This window comes from Lygodium microphyllum, chromosome 6 (genome assembly GCF_053477565.2).
Source record: "Lygodium microphyllum isolate KBCC chromosome 6, Lygodium_microphyllum_v1.1.10, whole genome shotgun sequence".
Lineage (NCBI taxonomy): Eukaryota > Viridiplantae > Streptophyta > Polypodiopsida > Schizaeales > Lygodiaceae > Lygodium > Lygodium microphyllum.
In genome coordinates this window covers 53,332,737-53,357,085 of record NC_141140.1, presented here as the reverse complement: position 1 = coordinate 53,357,085, position 24,349 = coordinate 53,332,737, and the positions used below count along the sequence as shown (strand labels likewise).

The 24,349-nt window shown below is 41.8% G+C and overlaps 1 protein-coding gene across 7 annotated transcripts in view; it reads right to left on the bottom strand.

Moving 5' to 3' along the window:
* LOC148034559 (Urb2/Npa2 family protein) overlaps window positions 1-24,349 on the bottom strand; it is a 93,194-nt gene that overhangs the window by 45,745 nt on the left and 23,100 nt on the right. For 6 of the 7 annotated variants that reach the window (XR_015691093.1, XR_015691094.1, XR_015691092.1 and 3 more), the window contains exons 2-3: window positions 22,275-24,075; window positions 11,788-13,203 (exon numbers count right to left, since the gene is read on the bottom strand). Coding sequence is in view for 3 of the 7 variants with exons in the window: in XM_087679505.1 (XP_087535631.1) it covers window positions 11,788-13,203; window positions 22,275-24,075 (3,217 nt within the window). In the remaining 4 variants the exon portion in view is untranslated. Of the gene's footprint in view, window positions 1-11,787; window positions 13,204-22,274; window positions 24,076-24,349 lie in introns of those variants that run through there. The other variant, XM_087679507.1, reaches the window with a different exon arrangement.

Here is a 24,349-nt window from a genome sequence, read left to right as displayed (position 1 = left end):
ATGCCTAAATGACCCACCCCTCCCCGTCCTCCCTTCATTTCCCCACCCTCTCATCCTCCAACACCTTCAAACACCCCCCCCCCCCCCCCAGCCCCAAGAAAACGCATCTAAGCCTTCCTATCTACCTACATTATTTCATTGAGGACTACACCCCAGCTGTCACACATAATCTCTCCATAAGCACAATGAGCGTATCCAAACCACTAGGCCCAAAAATCATCAAGGGTAGCTTCATCATCAATATACTCAAAAACTCTTTGTAACGATGGCCTCCATGGCCACAATAGGAGCATGTAGGTGTTCGGCAAAAAGATGCATTATCACTTAATTAGCTCTTAATAAAAGTTCCAAAACTCACATTAACCAAACTTTTATTAAAAAGAAATGTGATCCTAGAGAGTGTCTATGCCCCATAGGCCAAACCCTAATTTGGGAGGACCCATCCATCTATAAATAGACACGCTGCCCACCACTCAGCCTTAATCTCGTTTTTGCACCTTGTTGATGCCATAACTCTACTGTCCACACCCCCCATCTACTACTGTTTGCTGTAGGTGCCTGCTGTTCAGCCCTCCAAATCAGCTGGTGATCTGATTCAGTCTATGTTTACTGCCTGTCCATCATCTATTGCTGCTGTTCAGGATCTGCCAACTATCACCAGCCTCCATGTGGACAGCTGAGCCTGCATTTTGCTGTTCCAATTGCCACATGTTACTGCAGCCTGCATTTTACGATTTGCAGCCACTAGCAAACCACCATATCATCAGCTGATCAACATTTTGTTGATTCTTCCCCTACTTGACTCATCTGTCATTAATCCAGCCACGCCTGAGCTACATTTGCTATTGATTCTACCCCTGGTTGACCTGTCTGTCATTGATCCAATCACATTTGAGCTATGTTTGCTGCTTCCAAACATCTGTTCAGCATTCATTCATTCACTATCTTCTTCAATGTTCACTGTCTCTGAGTTACCCTAATCCTAACTCTATTCTTTATCAATCTATGCTTTGTCGTACAATTGCGTTGTTATCTATTGATAAGTATTTCTTTACATGGTATAAAAGCTAGGTGCTCACAATAGAATTCTAGGCTTTTGATTGGAGAGCTTATCATCAAAAAGTTTGTAGAGGAAAAATGACTTCAAACATTTCTACACCATTTTAGTCTCCAAAACCCTCCATGCAAACATCACACTACCATGGAGTCCACAGACTGTATGAGATTACACGAGCTAAGTACGATCTTATCCTTATGGATCAAGCGGCTCAACAGCTACTAGGAGGTAAACCTTTGTTATCCACTTTAGATTTGGTCCCTCTTGTTTTGCAAGATTTTGGTGATACCCTAGAGGAAAAAGAAATTGTTCTATCAATCCACAACAGGTTAAGTCTTAAAAAGCATTGTTATCAATATGTAAGCACAAGAAGAATGTTTATGAGGAAAATTTGTAAACCCTTTTGTAAGTTTTCCTTCTCCTACTTTTCCTTCAATTTTTTCAGTTTGAAGCAAGTTAAATATCTTCTTCTTCTTTTCCGTCTTTATCCACATCTCAATTCCAAAAATCAATCCAAAAAATCAATTTAAAGAATTCAATCACATATCATCATCACCTAAATTAAATTTCCCAACCATCCCACCCATTTCTTCCACTCCATTACCATTCATTCCATTCACATGTCATATGCATACACTGCCAATAGCATCTCACGTCACACTATGGGGGTTCTTCAAACATAGACACATCCTTTACGGCCTTTTCTATTCCAAGTGGTGTAAATGCACCTAAGCAAGAGGTTTGACCTCTATCTTACACACTTTTAGAATTTACGAGTGAGATTCCCTCCCAAGCTTTCCCAACTGTGGATCAGTTGTACCACAATTCGCCCAAATGGTTTTACCTAGTGGACCAATAGGCTATGTCCTTGTTCCAATATCTCCTCAAGAAGCACCTTTTGGACCATCTCAGCCTATTTCTACCTACCCACCTTATCCATCTTATCTAACACCCCAAAGTTATTCCCCGTCATCAGCCAACCATGCATTTACTAGCCAGACTCATTTTAACAGTTCTAAGTATACTAGTTAGTCAAACTTGATGCGGCATGTCTTAGACTCACAAAACTTGTGGGACATTCCACAAGGGAAAGAACCCCAACTAGACCCTTGCCTTGTTCCATATGAGGTTATCTGTTCTTGGAAGGCTAGAGACACACTTTCACTATCATTGAATTGATGCAAGGATTACTGCCAAAGTTTCATTCTCAATTACAGCATTTTGACCTTGCATCGATGCAATGGGAACACTTGACTAACCACTATGTGACTCAAAATAGGACCCATCATATAAATCTCAACCATGAGCTCTAAGAATTTCAGGATCATAGACTAGGATGACTTTAAGGTCAAGTTGGCTGAAGATCAACGATTACTTATTGGGTTCTCCACTACAAGGGCTCCTAAGTCCCCTCAAGACTAGGTCACATTGTTCCTTCATAAGCTACCAAATAATCTCACAACCAACTATGCCCACATTTTATGAGTTTGAGTGTCAACTACTATGTTACGTTCAATTGTTCGATTAGTTCCATCGCACATCCTCCTTAGATGGGGCTCTAGTCACCACCTCTCATAGGGGGCCACAAAGGCAAGGCAAGAAGGCACAAAACCAAAACCAAATTCAAAATCAAAACAAAAAACAAACCAATCAAGTGAATCACATGTTTCTATAGAGACATCAATGGATACGAGCTTAGTTCATATTCGCAAGTTACCTCCTAAAGAGGCCACCACAAAGGTCCACTATACCTGACCAAGCACATCTTCATCTCTTTGGATTGTGGATAATGGAGCCACCCATTATAGGACCCCCATCCAGGACATTTTGTCTCCCAAGCCCTTGCAGCACTGAGAATGTTTAATGTGGGAACAATCCTCAGCCAAGATCCATAGCCTAGGTTACATCAAGTTTAATATTGACAAGGGCCAAGATCTCACTTCCCTGGATGATGTTTACTATGTCCCCTAGCTTTGAGTGAACCTTTTATCCATTCAACAGCTTTGCCAATTGGGGTGAGTAGTCTTCTTTACTACAACCAGAGTCATAGACTCTCAAACTGATTTAGTGATTCTTTGCACCAGTGAGGCACTGCTTGGCATGTTCTACATTTTTATCATAGATGACTAATCAAGATATATATGGATATATTTTTAAAGCATAAATCTAGCACCTTCACATACTTCTCTACTTGAGCATGTCTTGTATAAAATCAAAGTAATAGTCGTATCAGAATCATGAGTGATAGTAGTAGTGAGGTTATCTCCCACAACTTTTCCAAGCTCTTGCATACACACAACATTTCTCACCAGCTCATGTCTACCAACTCCCTCTCTCATAATGGTGTCGTTTAACATAGGGACTGGACTAGGATGAACTTGCACACTCTATGTTGTTTGTAGTAGAGCTCCCTGAGTACCTATAGATTAAGGTTGTTAACACATCAATGTATATCCTCAATGCATGCCCAACTATGACAATCCCTTAAAGATCCCCTTCGAGATATTCTTTGGCACTCGACCTCTCATCTCCCACTTCAAAGTCTTCAAGTGTCATGCTTACACACTAGTGACAATAAGATAGGAAAGCTCAATCCTCGATATGATCTCTTGAGCTTTGTAGGATACTTCTTCAAGAGACGAAAGCCTATCGCTTGTTTGATCCTCAAACAAACAAGGTGATTACCTGGTGAGATGTAAAGGTTAGACTTTTTTTTAAAACGTGTAACATGCCCGACTGAGAAGCCCTTGGTGACACAATTTTAGTGGTCCATCAAGAGTTTTTCCTAAGCAAATCCACCCGGTACTCCTTGGAATAACACGAGGTTTGTCGCCTAGGTTTTCTCGAGTCCACTTCACAACAGAAGGTTTTGCCCGTAATGCATAAGGACCAACTTGAATCCGAGTTTCTCAAGCAAACTAAGTTCACCTATTGGTTCAGCTAGCATCGATCTTCAAGCGCCTACTTGATCTGCCCGCCACCAGAAAGCTCCCATCAAATGCTACAGTCAAGCTCCCGTTAAGTCGTCATGCAATGTCTCGAATGGCTCATCCACCACCACTCTCACTAAACATCGCAGTCTAGCAGATCCACACCACCATGCAACCGAACAACTGTGCGTCTATCATTAGCCTTGATAATGTCGAGAGGGACGAGCCGATATATACAAGGTAGAGAGGAAGGATACCCCTCTCAAGACTTATATAAATCCTTAGGTTCTAGTCTTTAAAAGGAGGTGTTTTTGGTCTGTCATCAAGCTAGCATGCTAGAGTAAGGGGGGAGAGAGAGAGAGAGAGAGAGAGAGAGAGAGAGAGATTAACGTCTACTAAAAGACCAAATCATCGTATGAGACATATCCATGTACAAAGGAATACCCTCATGATATCATGAAAGTGAAAAGTGAAAAGAAAATTATTATCTAAATGTGCAATATAAGTATAAATATGTCCAACGTGCTTATTTGACCACACAAGAGGCCAAGACCAACCCCAAATGCAAGAAGTCTCTCCGTAGGGAGGACATTAGGCTAGGAGGCGACAAAGGTGCCAACACGCTTTGGCTATAAATCCCTTGGATCTGTCAAGGACCGCTGTCAAGGACCAAACTAACCCCTATGAGCCCAAGATGAACTTCTTGGAAGGCCCTAACGCTAGATAAGGGCGGATTGGTCGATCGTGTACCATGAAATCTAGACACATATCCTAGATTAAGAAACAGAATACCCGATTGGCTTTGCACCTTGGAGAAGGTATAGATAGATATTCTTATTTTGCATTTATTTTCAAAAGAATGTTTGATACTATCTTTGTGTTGTGGATTAATTTATGTGAAGAAACGTAGTGCCCTAAAAGACTAATTAAGGAAGCTACCTTTACAAGTTGAAACATAAACATGGTAGAAAATTAAATAGTAAAACACACCATCGAGGAAAGTGGAGGAGCAAAACCCCCAATAGGTTCATCCTACAGATGGATGGTCTCAATTACCCACATGCTGCTTCAAAATATTGCATTAGCTAGAAATTCAACATTGACCAATTAGAGAATTAATTAGACCTCTGACTCTGTGTCATTCTAGGGGACCGGAGTGAGGCTATGCCTTATGGATAGAGGGGTTGACCTGTTGCACTCCCCCTCGTTTCTCACTCTCTTTGAACCAAGTGCGACACAAGTTGGGTTTAGTTCAAGTGATCTAGCACAAGCAAACACTCGAAGATTGATGCTAGATGAACCAATAGGTGACCTTAGTCTCCTCTAAAAACCCAAATTGCGGTCAATCCGTATGGGTTACAGTCAAATCCTTCTATTGCGAAGTGGACTCGAAATAACCTAGGTGACAAACCTCTTGTTATTCCAAGGAGTATTGGATCACGTTGCTTAGGAAAAATTATTTATGGACCACTAAAATCGTGTCACTAAGGGCTCCTTAGTTGAGCATATTACATTCTCCCAGGGACCCATTACCTCGCTAGTACCAACAAACCATGTGGGATTCGAGGATCCTTTTAGTAGATTCCATCTCAGTGTTGGGGGTAAAGGCGCCTCTGCCTAGCCACCCGTGTATTACTACACTGACAGTCACCGCCACTACACACTGCAAGTGGCGGGCGTCCGTCACCGTCACTTTATTCTTTATTCTTTTAGTGACAGTTTGAATAAAGGAAGGCCCCGTTACACATTGTGACTGTCGGAGTTCCCATTTCTCTTCTCTCGCTTTTCTTGCTCTTGCTCTCCCGCCATAGCTCTCGCGTGCAAGCTTCAATCCTTCTTACCTTTCAACTAGTATCAAAGCACGGCTTCCGACTCTTGAGCTTGGCTCATGGCATTCTCAGCTTTCCATCGACTCTCCACTCGCATTGGGTCTCCTTCCCGACAGCCATAGCTCATTCTCTTGAGCTCCCGTCACTCCCTAGCTTCCCGAGCTTCTTCCCGGCCTATTGAGGCACCATCAGGGCATTGACATTGAGGTATTGCTTCATTATTTCAAAGTTTTACTTCAATCCACAGGTCTAGGTAAACAGGGTTTTCACAGGTTATGGGCAGCCATAGCTCACACCTCTTGGAGCTTCCTTCACCTGGATCTTGCTTCCAGCCTATCAAAGTCTTGGTGTAGGCCTTCTTTGGCCCCCATTTGTGCCCCCTTTGGGCCCCATTGTTGACACATGGGACAGCAGACCCCCCCAACCAGCTCACGTTTTTTTTACGCATGTTTCAAAATCTGACCCAAAAATCACTCTTTTTGTCATATCTCGAGCATTCGAACCCGATTCAGGCAAGGTAAGAGTCTAAGTTGGGGTTTTGGCACGCGATGGTGATGTCGAATTTGCCAAATTCTGATGATAGAATATTCTGCAACAGATTTCAGGTCTGAGATAGCATGTATTTGTATGCCTATGGCTTATGTGATGCTTCTATTGATGTCTATTGATACCGGATCACTCGTGGATGTTATGCCTCTTATGTGATACGCATTTGGAGCTGATTTAGCTCAGCCATTGACTGTTTTGAACAATCCCAGATCTGTCCAAAACAAGGCAACCACCTGTTACTTCAATTTTATGCTTACAGGTCTTGGCATTTGATGCCCGGTTGGTACCTATACATACGGGAATGTATGCCTATGTTTTGCCTATGGATTTGAGCTTGGATTGAGCACTGATTTGCTCAATTTACAGAGGTTATATGCAAAAAACAATAAGAATTGACCAAAAATAAAGGAAAAAGATAGTTTCACCTATTGCTATCACACTAATCACAAACAATCATGTGCTTCGCATTGAGTAAGTAGAGTAAAAACCTCAATTCAAAGAAAATTAGCGTGCATTTTGGTCCGATTGAACTCCACAAAAACAGCTCCAAAAGGAATTATTTATGAAAAAGTCATTCTTAGTTTTGACAAGAGGACAAATGCCCAAAAGATCACCTATATAAGGACGTGTTGTGGGCATCCATTTCCAATTCCTCTCTCTCTCTCTCTCTCTACGCTAGGTCTCCATCATCTCCTTCTAGGCTTCAACATGGTGTTACTATAGTGCAACAAGTTTGCACTAGGCTTTTACCCAACTCAACCAAGCTATTGCCCCTAGCCATTTGGAGCATCCTCTCATCCTCAAAAGCTACCATCCCGGCTATTGAGCTAAAAATTCATTACCCATTGGTTAGCTCTTTTAAACAGCCCCAAAACAGTAAATTACCTAAAGTTTCATTAAACTGGGAGTGGTTCTAGAGAGTTTCTATGTCCCACATGCAAAATCCTTATTTGGGAGGATCCTTCCGCATCTATAAATAGACATGCTGGCCACCATTTAGCCTTATCCTTGTCTTGCAAGTTTTAGCCATCAGCCCTCTTCCACTAGCTGTCCATCCCCCAGCAACTATTGCTGCGTGGTCTATAGCTATCACCTAGTCTCCCACTGCTACTGGTGATCATATTCTATCATCTTTAGTAGGTCGTTTTTGTGTTTTCAGCACTTTTCTTTATCAGCCTCTTCTCCAACTAGTGGTTACTGCACTCCAGATCCGTCTCTTGTGGATGACACACATCGACACCTTCCTCAACCCGCTCCAATGAGAGCCACCAACTATTGCACAACTCTATCCTTGAGCATCGTGTACATTCCCTCCTTCATTTACAACATTGAATCATTCACTTCAAAGTTCTCTTTCTTCTCTATTTGTGTTTGTATTTTTGCGTTTTGCATTTTGTGATTTGCATTTAGGGTTTGAATTTTGCACATCATTGTTCGAGTCTTTGCGTTTCAGTTATGGTCGTATTTTTTTTGTTTCCTCAATACGTTTAACCCTAGCATATCTTCACAAAGATTACGATGATCATGCAATGCAAAGGAAAGGTACAACAGAGGGGGAAAGGCCAATGTCAAAGACAAGTGCCGAATCCTTTGGAATACCAAGAAAGGTTATTTTATAATGCTTTCCTCTTTCAATTAGTGTCATTGTCATTGTCAGTCTAATACACAAGATTGTCTTTATGAGTCCAAGCTACCATCTTGGAACCTAATTCACTTGTGTAACAATTGTCTACTCATTGTCCATGTCAACATGAATTTAGTCTTCACCTTCCAACCTCCATAGCTCTTGCCATGCTCTAGATCTGACATTTTCACAAAAAAGGTCCCAAAGACCATAAGATTCAAGCACATGTTCCATGAAGTTTGACCAATTGGTGAAATCTGACCCGTTAAAACGAGTCTTATCCATGAAGCCATTTCTTGGCCATTGCAATAGTAGTGATAGTGATAGGAGATGGATAAGGCGTGTAGGAGAGATAGGATGGGTAGGGTGAAGGGCCATGGGCTAATTGGGCATGGGAATGATAACCACACAAGGATCCCATGGAGAAGGGATAGGGAGACATGGAGCAAAAGATGAAAATACCTGCATAGAAGTGACCCATGAGGTGTGTGATGGCGCACCATGAGTAGAGAATGAAAAGCCTTGTGTCTAAGAGGCGAATAAATGGGGAGGTGAGTGACCCATGAGGGGTGTGATGGCGCACCATGAGTAGAGGATGAAAAGCCTTGCGTCTAACAGACGAATAAATGGGGAGGTGAGTGACCATGAGTAGAAAGGGGAATGCCCATCACAACTGCCCTAAGGTGAGGTATATGGGAGGCACAATGTTAAAGCATGCCGTTCTCCCTAACATATTGAAGATGATGGAAGATGATCAGCAGTAGTAGTGGCAGATTGGGTGACAGCTATAGACCAAATATAGCAACAATCGTTGGGGATTAAACAACTAGTGGAAAAGGGATGATGGCTAACACCTACAAGACAAGGATAAATTTGAATGGTGGGCAGCATGTCTATTTATAGATGTGGAAGGATCCTCCCAAATTGGAGTTATGTATATGCCACATAAAAACTCTCTAGAACCGCTCCCTGCTTAATGAAACTTTTGGTAATTTACTTTTTTGGGGCTGTTTTAAAGAGCCAATAAATTGGTAATGAATTTTTAGCTCAACACCAACTGTTCATATTGCTACCCATATCTCAAGACTATGGCCTTGCTACCAATGCTACTATTTGACCTCCTAGTAATATTGTCTGCTCTTGAACCCTCTTGTTCAAGACCCAAATGCATGATGTCGAGAGTCAAAACAGCTAAATGAAACGTGATGCCAAGTAGCAAGTCCAAGATACATTATAGTAAAATCTAGATATATGTAGCATCATCTAATCAAAAACCTATGTGGATCTGCCATCATAGAACATAAGACTATAGAGCATAAATGATGGCACATGTCTATGCATCATCTGAGGATCCATGGAGATGTATGCAAATGCAATGTCCCAGACTAGAGTGCTAAAGGTTAGGTTGTAGTCATAGACACCTAGAAATTCCCCATGACTATTGAGAATGTCACAAGACACATAACAATCTACTAGAGAATTATTGTCATTGGGCAGCCGGACATATCTATGCTGCTATCAGTTTGAACATAAGGCAACAACATGCACTTGGTTTGGGCAAAAGCCATCCACCAAGAGTCCACCTGGCAAACAAAGCCCACTTGTGGATTCACCAAAGTCTAGTGTCACTAGGGCAAGGGTATAGTGATAAGATGGACCGATAGCCCCAGCTGTGTGCTAGGACTATATGGGGTGCAATGTCTGCATAGTGTGTGGTCTCTCAGAGGCAACATGGGAAATCATTAGGCTGGTCAAAGATTCAAGAAAAATGAAGACTTAAGGTTCAAGAAGGTTCAAGACTCAAATTGACATTGAAGAACAAGAGTGAGATTCACCAAATTTGTATCATCTATAAGAAAGCAGAAGTGAGAGAGACAGAGAGTGATGAGAGTGAGTGAGACTAAGAATCAAGATAGCTCTAAGGTGATTGGCTGGTTCAAGCTCCAATATTCTAAGAGTGATTTTAACTTCAAGGATTTGCAAATCAATATTTTGCTTGATTATGTGCTTGGAAAAGATATATCTCGAATTGAATGGGTATACAAAGATCTAAATTTTTACTCAGATTTATGGATTATTGAATATGATCATTTTTAGAGTGTTACACATGGCATCGAAGCATAACTTGGGGTATATTTTATAAGCAAAGAATTGAATACTATTAAATAATAATTTTAGGAGAATACAAGAGGAGAGGTGCTTTTCTTCACACTTGGGATTCTAGCACCTTCTTCCATTTAGAGTCATACGTGAGTTAGCATCATAAACCACCTAATTGGCTATTCACTCAGCCCTTGTATTAGACTTCTTAATTCATCTTTGATGTATCATTGTGAGGTCCTACAATAGGCTTATTTTTTATTTTAATCTCAGGAGGTCTTTTCTAAGGTGTTTAAAAGTAGGTTTGACTTTTCTTCAGGGGCAAAATGGATCCTGCAATATGGCTACATTGGTGAAGCTGTCGACAACGTAGGAAGAGCAAAGCAAAGAAACAAGCTAGACACAAGCTCTCGTACCCAAGGCCATGAGATGGGAAAAATGAAAGAAAATAGGAAAAACTGAGATCTGCAAGCTGTTACCGCAGATATAGAAAATTGTCTGGAAAGAGAGAGCAGAAAAGTGAACATATTGTTGAAAAACCCTCCAGATTTTGTGGTTTGGATCCTCCCCTATTCCAGTATAATTATAGCTAGACTATTACAAAAAGAGCTCTCGTGTTTATTAAACAGTGTGAGGATGATTGTCAAACCAGGTAAGACTTTTGAGACAGTTTTTATTGGCATACTTCTTTGTTGTCACACAAATTCTTCATGAAATTTTAACGCTAGATAACATTCAGGCCATACGAAGAATGTTTACTGTCAAGCGTATTTAAAAGTTGCACCATGATCACATCTTCACTGCTGATTACATCATTTTCTGTATATGCAATCAGATAATACATAATTATATCCAAGAGGCACTCATACAAATAGCTTTTTTCTATGAGTATTCACACATTAAAGACACAATTTGCATAATCATCCTAGGGGCAGCTGATATACTATCAAACAACTCAAATTCCTTGACAGCCGGTAAAATCACATTGAAAACACGCTTTAAGCCCAATTATTCAAATTATCAGTCAGTCTAATGCAATAGTTTCTAACTAGATTGCTACCCAGATAGCAGTTCAAGACTTCAATGATTCTCTTAATCTGCGGAGCAGCAGCTAAGCTGGTCCACTCAACCAGCTTTCTATATTCTAAACAACTGATTTGTATGATGCAAACTAGTGATTCCTCCTCTTATGAATGCAGGTCATTTTCTTAGCTAAAGCATTACAATATGCAGGAAAGCTCACATGCCAATATGTGATGGATTTCACCAAAGACACTCAATCTCTTACAAAGCATTATGGTATCAGGAAGATTTTCAGATTCTTGCAGCAGCAATTACACTGCTATACAAGCTTAACCTATAATGTGTATACTTCTGACAAGGGAAAGATCAAAACTGCAGATTCTGCAAAGCCTATCTCAATTGCTGTAAGAACCCAAATTTTTCTTTTAGTATATGAACTTATTACGCATGACCTTCTAAATAAATTCATGGCCTTCTACCAGGTGTGTAATAATGTGATTCTAAAGACTGTGGAAGCGTGTCAGAAGCCTACATGAATCACACAAATAAAATGACAGATACTTTGCATCATTATTCATCTAGCTATGGATAATATAAGAAGTCCAGGGAAAAAGCATTAAACTGAAGAACCAATAGAAACAATTGAATAAATAATACAAACAAAACTCCATTTACCTTCTGCTCGTAAAACAAATCATTTTCTAGCAGTTCCCTGGTGAATGAAAATACACTACAAACTGTATGATTGTCCCCTCCTTTTTCTTTTCCCAGTATCATGCTTCCTGTAATAAACTGAAGGAAAGCCCTCAAATCCTTATGCTGAGTAAACTCCGACCAAGCATCAATGTTCTGGCAAAGTAAACCCCACTTAGCAATTGGCAAAGTTTGACTATCAAGGGTGCCAACCACCCTGTCCCACATGTATGGAACCATTTCCAATGGCTTACTAGAACTTATCTCTTGCAAGTTAGAAGTGTCTTTGTCAGAATTGCTGGCATGGACATCGAAAACCCCTCTTAGCAAAAGATTAGTCAAACACAATCCTTTTTGCACTAGCTTCTTTGCATGTTTTAACAACTTTTTCTTTGATTGTCTGGTCGTCATTAGGCAGTCGCTGCTTATAATATCATTGAGCTCATAACTCTCATCTACTTTTGACTCTGGCTGACCTGTCATAAACTTAATTGCCTTGATCTGCCTCCTTAAGTCAATTAGACTATGCATGGCAATGCACTGAAGCGTGAAGCATAGAGATTCTACATTCTTATATGCTCTCTCCTCCAACCACTCTTGAACATTATTCAAGACATCCAAAACAGAAACTGGCACCTTAGCAGCACTAGAAAAGAAATCATCTGCAGAAGGCACAGGATCCATTTGAAGAAAATCACCTGTAAAAAAGATCATCACAGGGTCACGCATTGCTATGCTGGATTTTCTTGCCATCTTAGGGGGCATTAGGCTGATGCATTGCCTGTGCAAGGTCCTAACAGAAATATAGAGCCGGAGGAGAAAATCCCAGACTAGCAGAATAGCAACTTCTTCATTGGCATTGCCACATTGCATGCTTATTTTCTTGGACAAGGACGGTTTCTTTGTGATTTGATCCATGTCAATTGAGAACTCTGAATACTTTCTAACAATGTTTCCACCAAGAACTGCAACATCCACCAGTAGACCTACCCATGGGCTAATCACTCGAGTCATTAAAGTCCTCAAAGCCATCCCAACCAGCACAGAGTTAGACAATGTTATGTTTTCATGATCCAGCATGCAAAGATATGTCTGAGTAAGACCTCTGAGTACGGCTTGTTGCAAGAGATAACACCTTTCTGTAGGTTGAGAGTCAAATTGATGTGCAAATTCTAATGTTAGCTCAATGTCATCAGCCAAAAGTTTTGTGATGGATGATACCTGACCTTCAGGTAACTCCTCCATACAAGTAGCAATAGTTTTCAAAAACGTAGGTGATAAAAGAAAAGCTTTGATTGCTTTTCTATGATGCTTGACAGGAAATGATGGAGCCAAAAGTGATTTGGATCTTGAAAGATCTCTCACAGCACTACATAAACTTAGTATGGGACGATCAACCTACCAAAATAAGAAGTAAAAAGTCAGTTTCAAGGTCTCACAAGTCATTTGTTGCAAAAACAGCATATATATCAAAACTCCCACACAACCCCCTCCTTCCCTTTTCCCACCCTCTCCTCCCCCTCCCCGTCCCTACCCACCAAATAGACTTTTGGAAACAGGTCTTACCTCAGAGAAAGAAATGTAACTAGGTAATGACATTACCTTGCACATGTGAAAAGAATTATATCCAAGATCTAAGATGCATGGAAGCAATAAAGAAATAGATATGCATTTAAAATGTTGTACACCAAAAACGTGGACCTACAGCCTGTCACTGAGCCCTAAGCCACGAGTATCTTCTATGGGACCCTCTAAGGGCTTCAGTCCATGAGTTGTTTTCCAACTTTAAAATTCAGAATGTCGATCATCAAAGTCTCACATCATCCAAAAACAGTGTATAAGACTAGTATAGTAGACTGACTGCCAAAATCTCAAATGACAAAACTATCACTAACACATATTAAGAACAAGATACAACTTGCAGCCCAAGGGCAAGGCTGAATATCTTCTTGTGTTTACCTCCGGGTCACATTCTTCATGAGGAGTTGTTGATGATCGAGACTCATACAAGGGTCTACAACCCTCACTCCGTTCCAAAGAGTGCACTCAAATCCTAGTTCCGAGAGCCCAGGACAAAGTTATGTCTTTTTAACACACTAGTCATTCAAGCGACAATGCACAGAGGTGAAGTTTGGAGACCTGGTCTTCACAATGGTTGGCAAAGAATGAAATGGCCAGTGGTTATGCCAAGTTGATACGCAGCAAAAAAGAGATCATGCAAGTGCAACTTGCTACTTTACCCATTGTGGTTCTAAAAGGGACGACACCCAAACAACTCTCCCTCGTGCCACTATGCTTCTCAAAGTACAACTAGAGAATGTTGGTTTGCACAAACTAGTGCAAGGCTAGGGATCCATGGCCTCCAGATGGCTGTGAAACAACCACATAGCAGCCTAAACACACTTCCCATGTGGCTTAGACACAGAGTTGAACAACATTATTGGAAAGGTCATTGCCAAGATAGACACCGTGAGGCAGTGCTTCTTCACCCTCTTAAGGATGGCTTCATTGTCAAACCAAGATACATGAGTGTGCACATGCATAACAGCATTTGGCATGGGATGCTATATCCTATGTCATAAGCAAACCTCCTCGCACAAGCCTATATTTCATAAATATACAGTTAAGGGGACAACTGATATAACACACGCATGTGCGTGCACCCCGCTCTGTATGGTGCCTACTTGTAGTAATGACGTGCAGAGTCTTTGAGTTGAACGACATCATTGGAAAGGTCATTGCCAAGATAGACACCGAGAAGACATGCATTTCGCAGAGATAGCGCTTGCTATGAACAAAGCCTCTACAAGGGCTAGGTTCTCCACCTTCTTAAGGATGGCTTCATTGTCAAACCAAGATACATGGGTGTGCACATGCATACAACATTTGGCACGGGATGCTATAGCCTATGTCAGATGCAAACCTCCTTGCACAAGCCTATATGTCATATGTATGCAGTATGGCATCTCAAGGGGATGGGCTACTAGGATGCAATCCATGTATGTTGTATGTGCAACTAATGTAGCACATGCGCGCACGCATCCCCTGCTCTGTATAAAGTTGGGGACTCCATAACTAGTCTGAGGGAGGTGTCTCCTCCAAATAACAAGGAGTATGTAGCTCGAACTATGTTATAGGCTCCACATCTGCAAGTAAAGTGCTCCTCACTCTCCACCTCCTCCTAGCATAGTCTACACATCCACTCAGCTCTAGGGATGTGGGCTGCCCTCTCAATCTCAATCTGATGAGAGGATAATTTGAGCTGGCCAATGGCTACTCGCACCTCATGTGGCACGTATACATCTACGTATACCGGTCTCACAATGAAGCCATCCCCTATAGTCCTCATAAAACGATCCTTGTAGTACATCTTTGATGGAAGAGGCTACTAGTGTAAAATCCATGTGTGTTGTATGTATAGCTGGTAAAGGTCCTATCGCATGACCAAGTTCCTCTTAGCGTGGAAGAGGTGTATAAAGGGGGAGTCAAGATTGTACTAAGGGGGGGGGGGGGGGGGGGGCATGCCATTCGATCCCATATCTTGTGAGCCACTCCTAGACTTATGCATAACATGACGTCTCATGTCCTACCTAAGCTAGTTCTCGAGAGGCCTCGAAGGCTCTCCTAGATAGTCTATCTAGATGCATGTCACATACTCTCTGTATGAAGTTGATAATTTGAAAAAGGGCCTCCATCATAATGGAGGGTGCAACAAACTTGGTTCTAATAATCTCATCTAGTATTGATGGTTTGTTGTGGATCATCCGTGAGAGTATGGTGACCTATGGTCTCTCAATCTGTGTCCGTAAGTATATAGCTAGGGCCGAGGGTCCAAATAGGTGCACCATACATCATGGCCAGTGTGACCAATGTGTCGAATAGCCACCTCCGTGTGCAAGGCTCCTAGAAGCGTACCTGGTGGCACTCTCTCTCCATCATGGCAAATGTTGCATATCCTCGGTAAGTCAATCTCTAGCTACGTGTGCCACAGTGAATCTCCCAACCAATGGAGTGAATGTGACCCCTAAGTAGACATATGAGTCTACAACCTCCACATGTCCTCCTCCTAGGGTGAAGACTGATCTCCTCCTCACTGGGGCTGATGTGTCCTCATGTCTTCTGGTCATCATTGTAGATGGTTGTCTTATGGGCTGGTTTTGCCATTCGATCCCATATCTTGTGAGCCACTCCTAGACTTATGCATAACATGACGTCTCATGTCCTACCTAAGCTAGTTCTCGAGAGGCCTCGAAGGCTCTCCTAGATAGTCTATCTAGATGCATGTCACATACTCTCTGTATGAAGTTGATAATTTGAAAAAGGGCCTCCATCATAATGGAGGGTGCAACAAACTTGGTTCTAATAATCTCATCTAGTATTGATGGTTTGTTGTGGATCATCCGTGAGAGTATGGTGACCTATGGTCTCTCAATCTGTGTCCGTAAGTATATAGCTAGGGCCAAGGGTCCAAATAGGTGCACCATACATCATGGCCAGTGTGACCAATGTGTCGAATAGCCACCTCCGTGTGCAAGGCTCCTAGAAGCGTACCTGGTGGCACTCTCTCTCCATCATGGCAAATGTTGCATATCCTCGGTAAGTCAATCTCTAGCTACGTGTGCCACGGTGAATCTCCCAACCAATGGAGTGAATGTGACCCCTAAGTAGACATATGAGTCTACAACCTCCACATGTCCTCCTCCTAGGGTGAAGACTGATCTCCTCCTCACTGGGGCTGATGTGTCCTCATGTCTTCTAAGGCAAAAACCAGCCCATAAGACAACCATCTACAATGATGACCATCATTAGAATCGAAGTGTGATATAATAGAAGATAATCAATGATATATTGTGCAAAGAAGCTGAAGTGATGTACATAACAATACCCATGTAGGGATACAACAAGAAGATGATGGGGTAGATATATGGAGCAGTATATATGTAGTTGTGTGGCTGAATATAATACATAGATAACTAGCTCCACCTCGTTAGGATTGGCATATACAATACATCATACATCCCTAATGGACAGACCGTGACTGTGTTTCTTTTTGACTCCATGGGATCACCTCAACACCAACCCCACTCTTACCTCTTTTTGAGATGTACAAATTTTGTGCAGACATATCCACACCACAATGAAAGTCTAGAATGAATTGCCATATCTTTACTAGGTCCAAACATTTGAGCATCGCATAACCCTCCAATTGAAGCTTTCACATCTCTTTGCCCAAAATTCCCCTATGATGAAGGACTAGGTCAACAAGCTGAAGGAGATTCAAGATGAACTTGCATCCCAAAAAAGATTATGACTTCAAAAAGACTTTGCTATAACACTTCTAGTCACGTCTCTCATCATCAAAGTATTACATATTCTACACCAATCTTCTCACCTCTTGTACAAGGGATACTATCACTTGGAAGGAGCTAATCCCTCTAGTGCTACAGCAACATGCGGGTAACAAGGAGACAAATTCTTGCAGAGCAGAAATGCATAGCCGTACCTTTGTAGCATCATCATCTTCAAGTAAAGAACAAGCCAAGTAGAAGAAAGGGAAAAAGGAGTCCAAGAAATCAGTGTCATCTTCTGACTCATGCAAATATAGAGGGGAGCTGCAAAGGATATCCTCAGAGTCCACACTATGGAACGGCCTCACGCCTCAAGGAGAGTTACTAAACAGAATACCCTCGCCTTTGCCTAGGAGCAAAGGATGAAACTATATCAAAGGCTCCCTCTATCCCGACTTCTACACCCACTATCGTTACCAAGTAAGCTTTCCTTCATATCCATCAATTGGAGGAGCCTTCTTTGGCTATCTCATCTTCTAAGAGACCCTGGCTCATAAACAACAGTGCATTGAGTCACGTGACTCCTCAAGGAGATTGGCTCCAGGGTCTCCATGCTCATGAGGATACAATCACTTTATAGTTCATTTGTGGTGTTGGCACCTTGTCTCTATTGTTTGACCTCCAACTTCGATCTCTGTATCCAAAGTCCTACATATTCCAGAGTTGGACTTTCTTCTCCTCTTAGTTCATGGCCTTACTAGATGTGATACCCACACTGTCTTCACCAAGCAAGCCATCTTTGTAGAAGACTCTTCATCAAGAGCCATTCTTGCAATAGGGTAGCAATCACAAGAGAGGATGGTATACAAGCTCCATTCCCCTTCCAACATCAAGGGCCCTCTAAGGTAGGTTCCTATTGCCACACTCCTTCCTATTTGTGCACCACCCACCCCACAAGTTCTACCTCACCCCTAACCATCTCCTCTAGTAGTTCTCTTGTATCACCATCCCTCCTAGAGGGGAACACGATTGGTGATGTGACTATAAATTTCCTCACCCTTTTTGTTTCAAAGTCAGATTCCTAGGACCATGAGGCAATTCTTTAGGAATCTCAATCTACTTCGCCTTTTCTTCATGAAATAGCTTATTTCCTTTGACATCAAGCCACCATCCCCTATTACTTGCTTATTGTTCTTTCTTGGCATGTTATAGCACCTTCAATAGCTCCTTGCTACCATCTTGCTTTTGTATCACTCATGTAAGTTTGTAATTCCAAATGCATAATACACTTTCTTACAAAGGAACCCTACATTTGTACAACTCCAAAGCAGTTCAATGTAAACATCTTGTCCATGTGAGAGTGTGAAACAAAAAGAGGAAAGTGAACAGGGATAAAAGAAGCAAACAAAGAGAATACACGAGAGAGAAGGAACAATGTGACTACAATGGCTAAAGGTAGATTTGGCTGATCACAAAGGATCAATGATGGATAATGAAAGTGGGAGGGCAAGCCGCGTTTATATAGGTGAAAAAGAGGGAAAATGCTAAATGTAGTCAAACCCCTAAAATATGGCCAAAAGTGCAGAAAAATAAAGGCACTAATGTGCCCTCCATCTAAAGTGTCTACAACACATAAAATGATAAACAAATGCAATGTCAGAGCTTCTAATGTTCTCATCTCAGATTGAGGCTCATAGGCAAGAGATGATCACACAAGACACACAACTGCTAACACCCCCTCTCAAATGTTGGATGTGGCAGAAGCTTGAAGATGCCGATCCAAGGGTGACAAGAAGAGTGCTAAGGCCAATGAAGTCTATCGATGAAGAATGCCAGCCAAGGAGCAAGACCCCCTCTCCATACAAGGATCCAATCAAACAGAAGGCCACCAAAGGGCAAGGAAAACGGAGAGACCTCAAACGAATCACTCCTAAAAACTCCAGTTGGGGATAGGTGACCCCACCCCTAACACAACTGTGAGATGATAGTGAGTAACTATCAAAGGCGCCATAAGCTACATAGAAACAGCATGGACCAAGAGCCAAGTGGCAAAGGATGGTGGCTCGATGACGAAGAAATAAGGTAGCCACATAAAAGGCCCAAAGTAGAGTGAAAGCCCTAAAGTAACGTCACAATCCTCGGAAGCCCCCTCTGAAACACAAACGGCCACAAAATCCATAGCCCCATTACGAGAAGGTGGGAGATGGGAAGGAACCTATGGGATGAATGGTGCACAATTGGAAACAAGTACAGCAATAGAAAGCTACCTAAGAGGGCCTTGCACAATGAAAGGAAAATGGAGCCTAGATAGCCTCCTCTCCTGCCAACCTATCACAAGGGACTCCTATGGAAGAATCCTCAACAAAGACAACCAGCTTAGTGTAGACAACACCAGTCCCAAGACTAGGAAGACCATGAATTGAGAATAGAAGAAAGCCCAAGTCAAGAACATGTAGGGCCACAAAAACGGAGCTCAATGGACAATCATACAATAGAGATAAGGTACCAATACCACTAATAGACACTGAAAAAGTATTACTGGTAGTGACGATACCCTCTAACGGATGAAGATCCTATAACAATCACCTCAGGGAGTCGTAGGCTTCGATGTACCACTGTCAATGAGCCAAGGCTACTCAAAAAACAAGATAATTGTAGAGGGCTTCTCCACCTGATAAATATGTAGAAACATGGACTCAGTGGTAATAGCAGGTGACAAAGTAGAGGTAGACGAAGGCTCCAATGTAAAACCCATTCTTTGCTTCCAAACGAAGGTGAGGGTATATCCTCTAACACTTCTCCTTGGGGTGCGAGGTCTTCCCACAATGAGACGTAGGATATCCTCTACACTTCCCCACAAAAGCTATATCAAAATCAAAAGATGACTCCAACTTCTTTCTCTTCCCTTTCTTCTGCTTGGCTTGTCTTGTACCCGTAGATAAAGCTGCATAGCCATGTGCATGGGCTCCACAAGAATCTGGCTCACTCTGACGCGCGTCTTGCGCAAGCACCAATGGGACTAGCTCCTCCTATGTGAGAGTCTCCTAGTTACGAGAATTGAGAAGACTGGTATAGAACACATCATGTGTCACTAATTGAAGATGTGAGGGAAGTGTCACAGCTATGCCCCAAATGTCCAAATTCAGAAGAGAGATGCCAATCTCCTCCAAATCTCTGCAGTAGTGCAGAGATGTCTAACAAGCACGAGCATAGTATGGTCACACCGCATGGAGTATCTCCTTGATGATTGTGACCTTTGGGATTTTGTTATTGTCCCTATACCTCAACCTATGTAGGGCTGAATGCATATCTATGAAACAGGCTACTAAGAAGCTGAGAGCATTGGGGTTGTTAGCTGAAAATGATGGCAGTCAATCCTAGAGCTAGTAAAGGACCAAGAATGTCCGAAAATCGAGTCCCTGTAATAAACGCAAATCTGCCTTGATGCTCGCCTAAAATGGAGGCTGCCTAGACGAAATATGATGTCACCAAGGTCAAAAGAACCTGTCCAATGTGAAACACAGCAAAACAACCCACATTTCCAGCCTAGAAGCTGCCACCCACATCTGAAATATGACACCCGGATCTGTAATATGGCTGCCTGCTCAAAATAATGGCTAGTCAGCTAAGAAAACAGGCCACCTAACTAATACGCAGTCTCTCCTGGACAAAACACAGAAAAACAAGGATCTGTCTACAACCCTGAAAGAAAACACAGATAGGAGAAGACCCAAAGTGGCTGCCCTAGCTGGAAAGATGGCCGCCCAATGAGCTGAGTGGTCCTTGCAGCAAACGCAGATGGGCTAGAAGTGATCCCTGCACAAGAGGTACCGCCCTAAGCAGAAGAACATGGACAGATTTTAATCGCAGCAAGCAGAGGCAAGATTACACAAAGTGCAGCCCCACAAGGGGTGCCCCTGCAAAACGCAAGGGGGATAGGGCAAGATGAAGGCCGCCCAACACTAAGATCACCCCCTATAGATGACGCTTGTTGACCAGAATGGTGGTCAGACAGCTCCTCTTCATAGATCTCCGACTCCCATGAGTGGCTTGGATACCATGTAAGAGTGCACAACGGAAAGAGGAAAGTCAACATAAAGGGGAGACAAAGAGAATGTAGGAGAGAAAAGGAACAATGTGACTACAATGGCTAAAGGTACAAGGCTACAACAACAGTCAGCCCCAACACGCAACTCTACGCATTAGTGTGGGCGCCAAATTGTAGCAAGGAGATAAGAGAATGAGGAGGGCTGGCTGATCATGAAGGATCAATGATGGATAATGAAAGTGGGAGGACAGGCTGCCTATATATAGGTGAAAAAGAGGGAAAACCCTAAATGTGGTCAAACCCCTAAGAAGTAGCCAAAAGTGCACAAAAAGAAATGCACTAATGTACCCTTCATCTAAAGTGTCTAAAACACATAAAATGACAAACAAATACAATGTCTAAGCTCCTAATGTCCTCGTTTGACTCAGATTGAGGCTCATAAGCAAGAGATGACCACACAAGACACACATGACTCGTGACAACCCACAACAGCAAGACTATGATCTTTGCACATCCAAATTTGGAATAGACTGTCATATCAAGGTAAAAAATGGAGGAATGTTACATATCTAACTAGCAGCAGCAACTTATGAAGCCTGTCTATTACAATGCCATAGTCCAACTAGTTCAGAGCCCATTTTCAACACAAGCATGCTGCAAAAATATTATTATCAACACTATACAGTGTTTTCTATAAGTCTCTTTTTTGTGGGGCAACAATTGTTCCATTCATAGCAATCTAGGTCACACGCATCAAGATACAAACATTTGAAAAGACTGAAGCTGACCTTGATGTACCAATCAAGGTCAACCAAGCAACAATGCTAAACAGATGTCATGATAGACTAGATACACACAACATTTTACATGACGGTCGACCAAGCAACAATGCTAATCAGATGTTGTGATGGACTTGATACATACTACAATAATAAAGAGAAAAGGGAATCCTCCCAACTCAATGTACAAACTAGATCTGAGAAGGAAACAAGAAACATCTCACTAAACCTACATTTCAGTATCAATATGGCAAAAGAAACTAGTAATAATATAAGTGATTGTTTAAAATACCCATTAGTTGCCTTACGATGAACAACTTGTGTGTTATTTTCCAAAGAACAGGGTTTCCTGACCTGCCTCAATTCAGCAAAGACTTCTATCATTTTCGAAGCTAGACAAACTGCCCCATCCAAAACGGCCTGTGCTTCATATTTGGCTTCAGAAACTTTCAATGATAGAGATGACAATGCTGTAGCAGCTAGAAGAATGTTCCATATCTCAATCAAGCATCCCTCAAGAACTCGATACTCCAGCTCAAGAATATAGCCAATTCCGGTAATTAATTCCTTTAGGATAGAAATTGTCATTGGTAAATCTTTTTCACTCCATTGAGCATGCTTGTCTACAGTGTAGAACTTTGGTAGTGAGATGCCATACAAAATGAAAATAGTGAATATCCTTTTCAGAAACTCCAGGTGTATCTTATTATCTGAATCTTCAGTTGGCATATAAAGATGCTCCTCTTTCGTGACACCCAACAGATCATTTGTGGCAAGGAATAATGGTTTAGTTACGTGAAACCCCGTCAGTGTTACATCAGTAGTTGCAATGCAAGCCTCAAGCTCCTGAGCTAAAGGAGAGAGAAGTTCCCCAAAGAACCAAAAAGCATTCTTTCCATCTTCTTGGGAAACTATTGTTTCTGCTGAGAGAGTTGATCCTTTACTGCAGTCCTGATCCACAAGATGACCATCTTTGTTGCCAAATGCACTCCTTAGAACCCGGCTACCTTTCACGCGAAGTAAAGTTTTAGATATTGGAGCACCCTGGGTTCTAAGCTCCAATATATAGGCTCTGCAAATCCATGCCAGTGATCCTAACATACATGTTTTGCCTGCCTTCCTTAAAAGCTCTAGCTGCTCGAAAAGCAACTTGTGATAGCTCAAAAACGAATTTGAAACATGTGTCACTCTTCTCAGAGTCACTTGATCTTCAGTTGTAACCAAGTCTTTAGTGGCCACTTCATTACAAGATTCTGCTATTTCCTTTCCCATTTTACAAACATTTGAATAACCTCTTACATGCGATGGATGAAACAAGCTATGCTTCAGAATATCTTCAACCACATTCAGTAGCTTCTTTGAGTAGGGATTCATGCCTTCACCTTGGCTCACTGATAGAGAAGAAAGGATATTTAAAAGACTTTCTAGAAGCTTATCCACCACAGCTTGGAAAATCTTGCGAGGATTTGGAAATAATCGCACAAATCTGTCAAACCCTCTGCACAAGAGAAGTGTAAGCTTGATGAGTGCTATACTGCTTTCAGATGCAGAAACATCTGGCATCAATTTGTGATTACCTACTACACATGCAACCTTCAAACATGCTGATGCAGAAGAGACCCAAAGATCCAAATTTGGTCTAAATGAGCCCTCATAAGCGCATAGCAGGAGGTTAACCACATCAAGCACCACTTTGAAGAGGCCTTCTGGATCACCACAACTCATTTTTGAATCAGCACTAGAATTGGGTGTCTCAAGGCACTCCAGTAATGGCTCAGCTCCAGAAATCAAGTCATATGAATCAATCAGCACACATGTAATTGATCGCATAATACCAGGCGAAATAGTCCCAACTTTATGCTGTGCGCCTGACACTAAGCACCATTTGAAAATTGTCCAACATCTCCCATCCAAATATGCTGGATGTGTGATTTTCTTTGGCAACCTGGATGAAGATGCATTCCCTTGTCCAAGTGGGACAGAATGAGGAGATCGAGATTTAGATGAATTGATTAACATTGTCTGCACCCAATCGCCAAGAAAAGATATAATGTAAGAGAGAGGAGCCCATTCTTTATCGGTCAACAATTCACTGCCACTAATTGCTGGACTCCTTTGTCGGCCCATCACGAAGTTGAATGCCAACTGTATTTTCCTACACAGTACAGTCAAAAGCATATCACTGTCTGTAAAGGAAATTACCAAGCAAAACAGTTTTGACCAAAATGTTTACAGTTGCAAGTGTCAGCCTTCAATGCAGTTAATAAAGACACCTTTTTAAAAATCTTGAAGGAGTTAGTGACAGAAATCCATGCATGACGTAAGAAGCATCGCCACTTCCTTTCAACAGATAAGGAGTTGAAGCTTATGCCTTTTATATACCATTTGAAAGAGTGTGGTGGCCAAAAGACCAGCTGAACTATTCTATG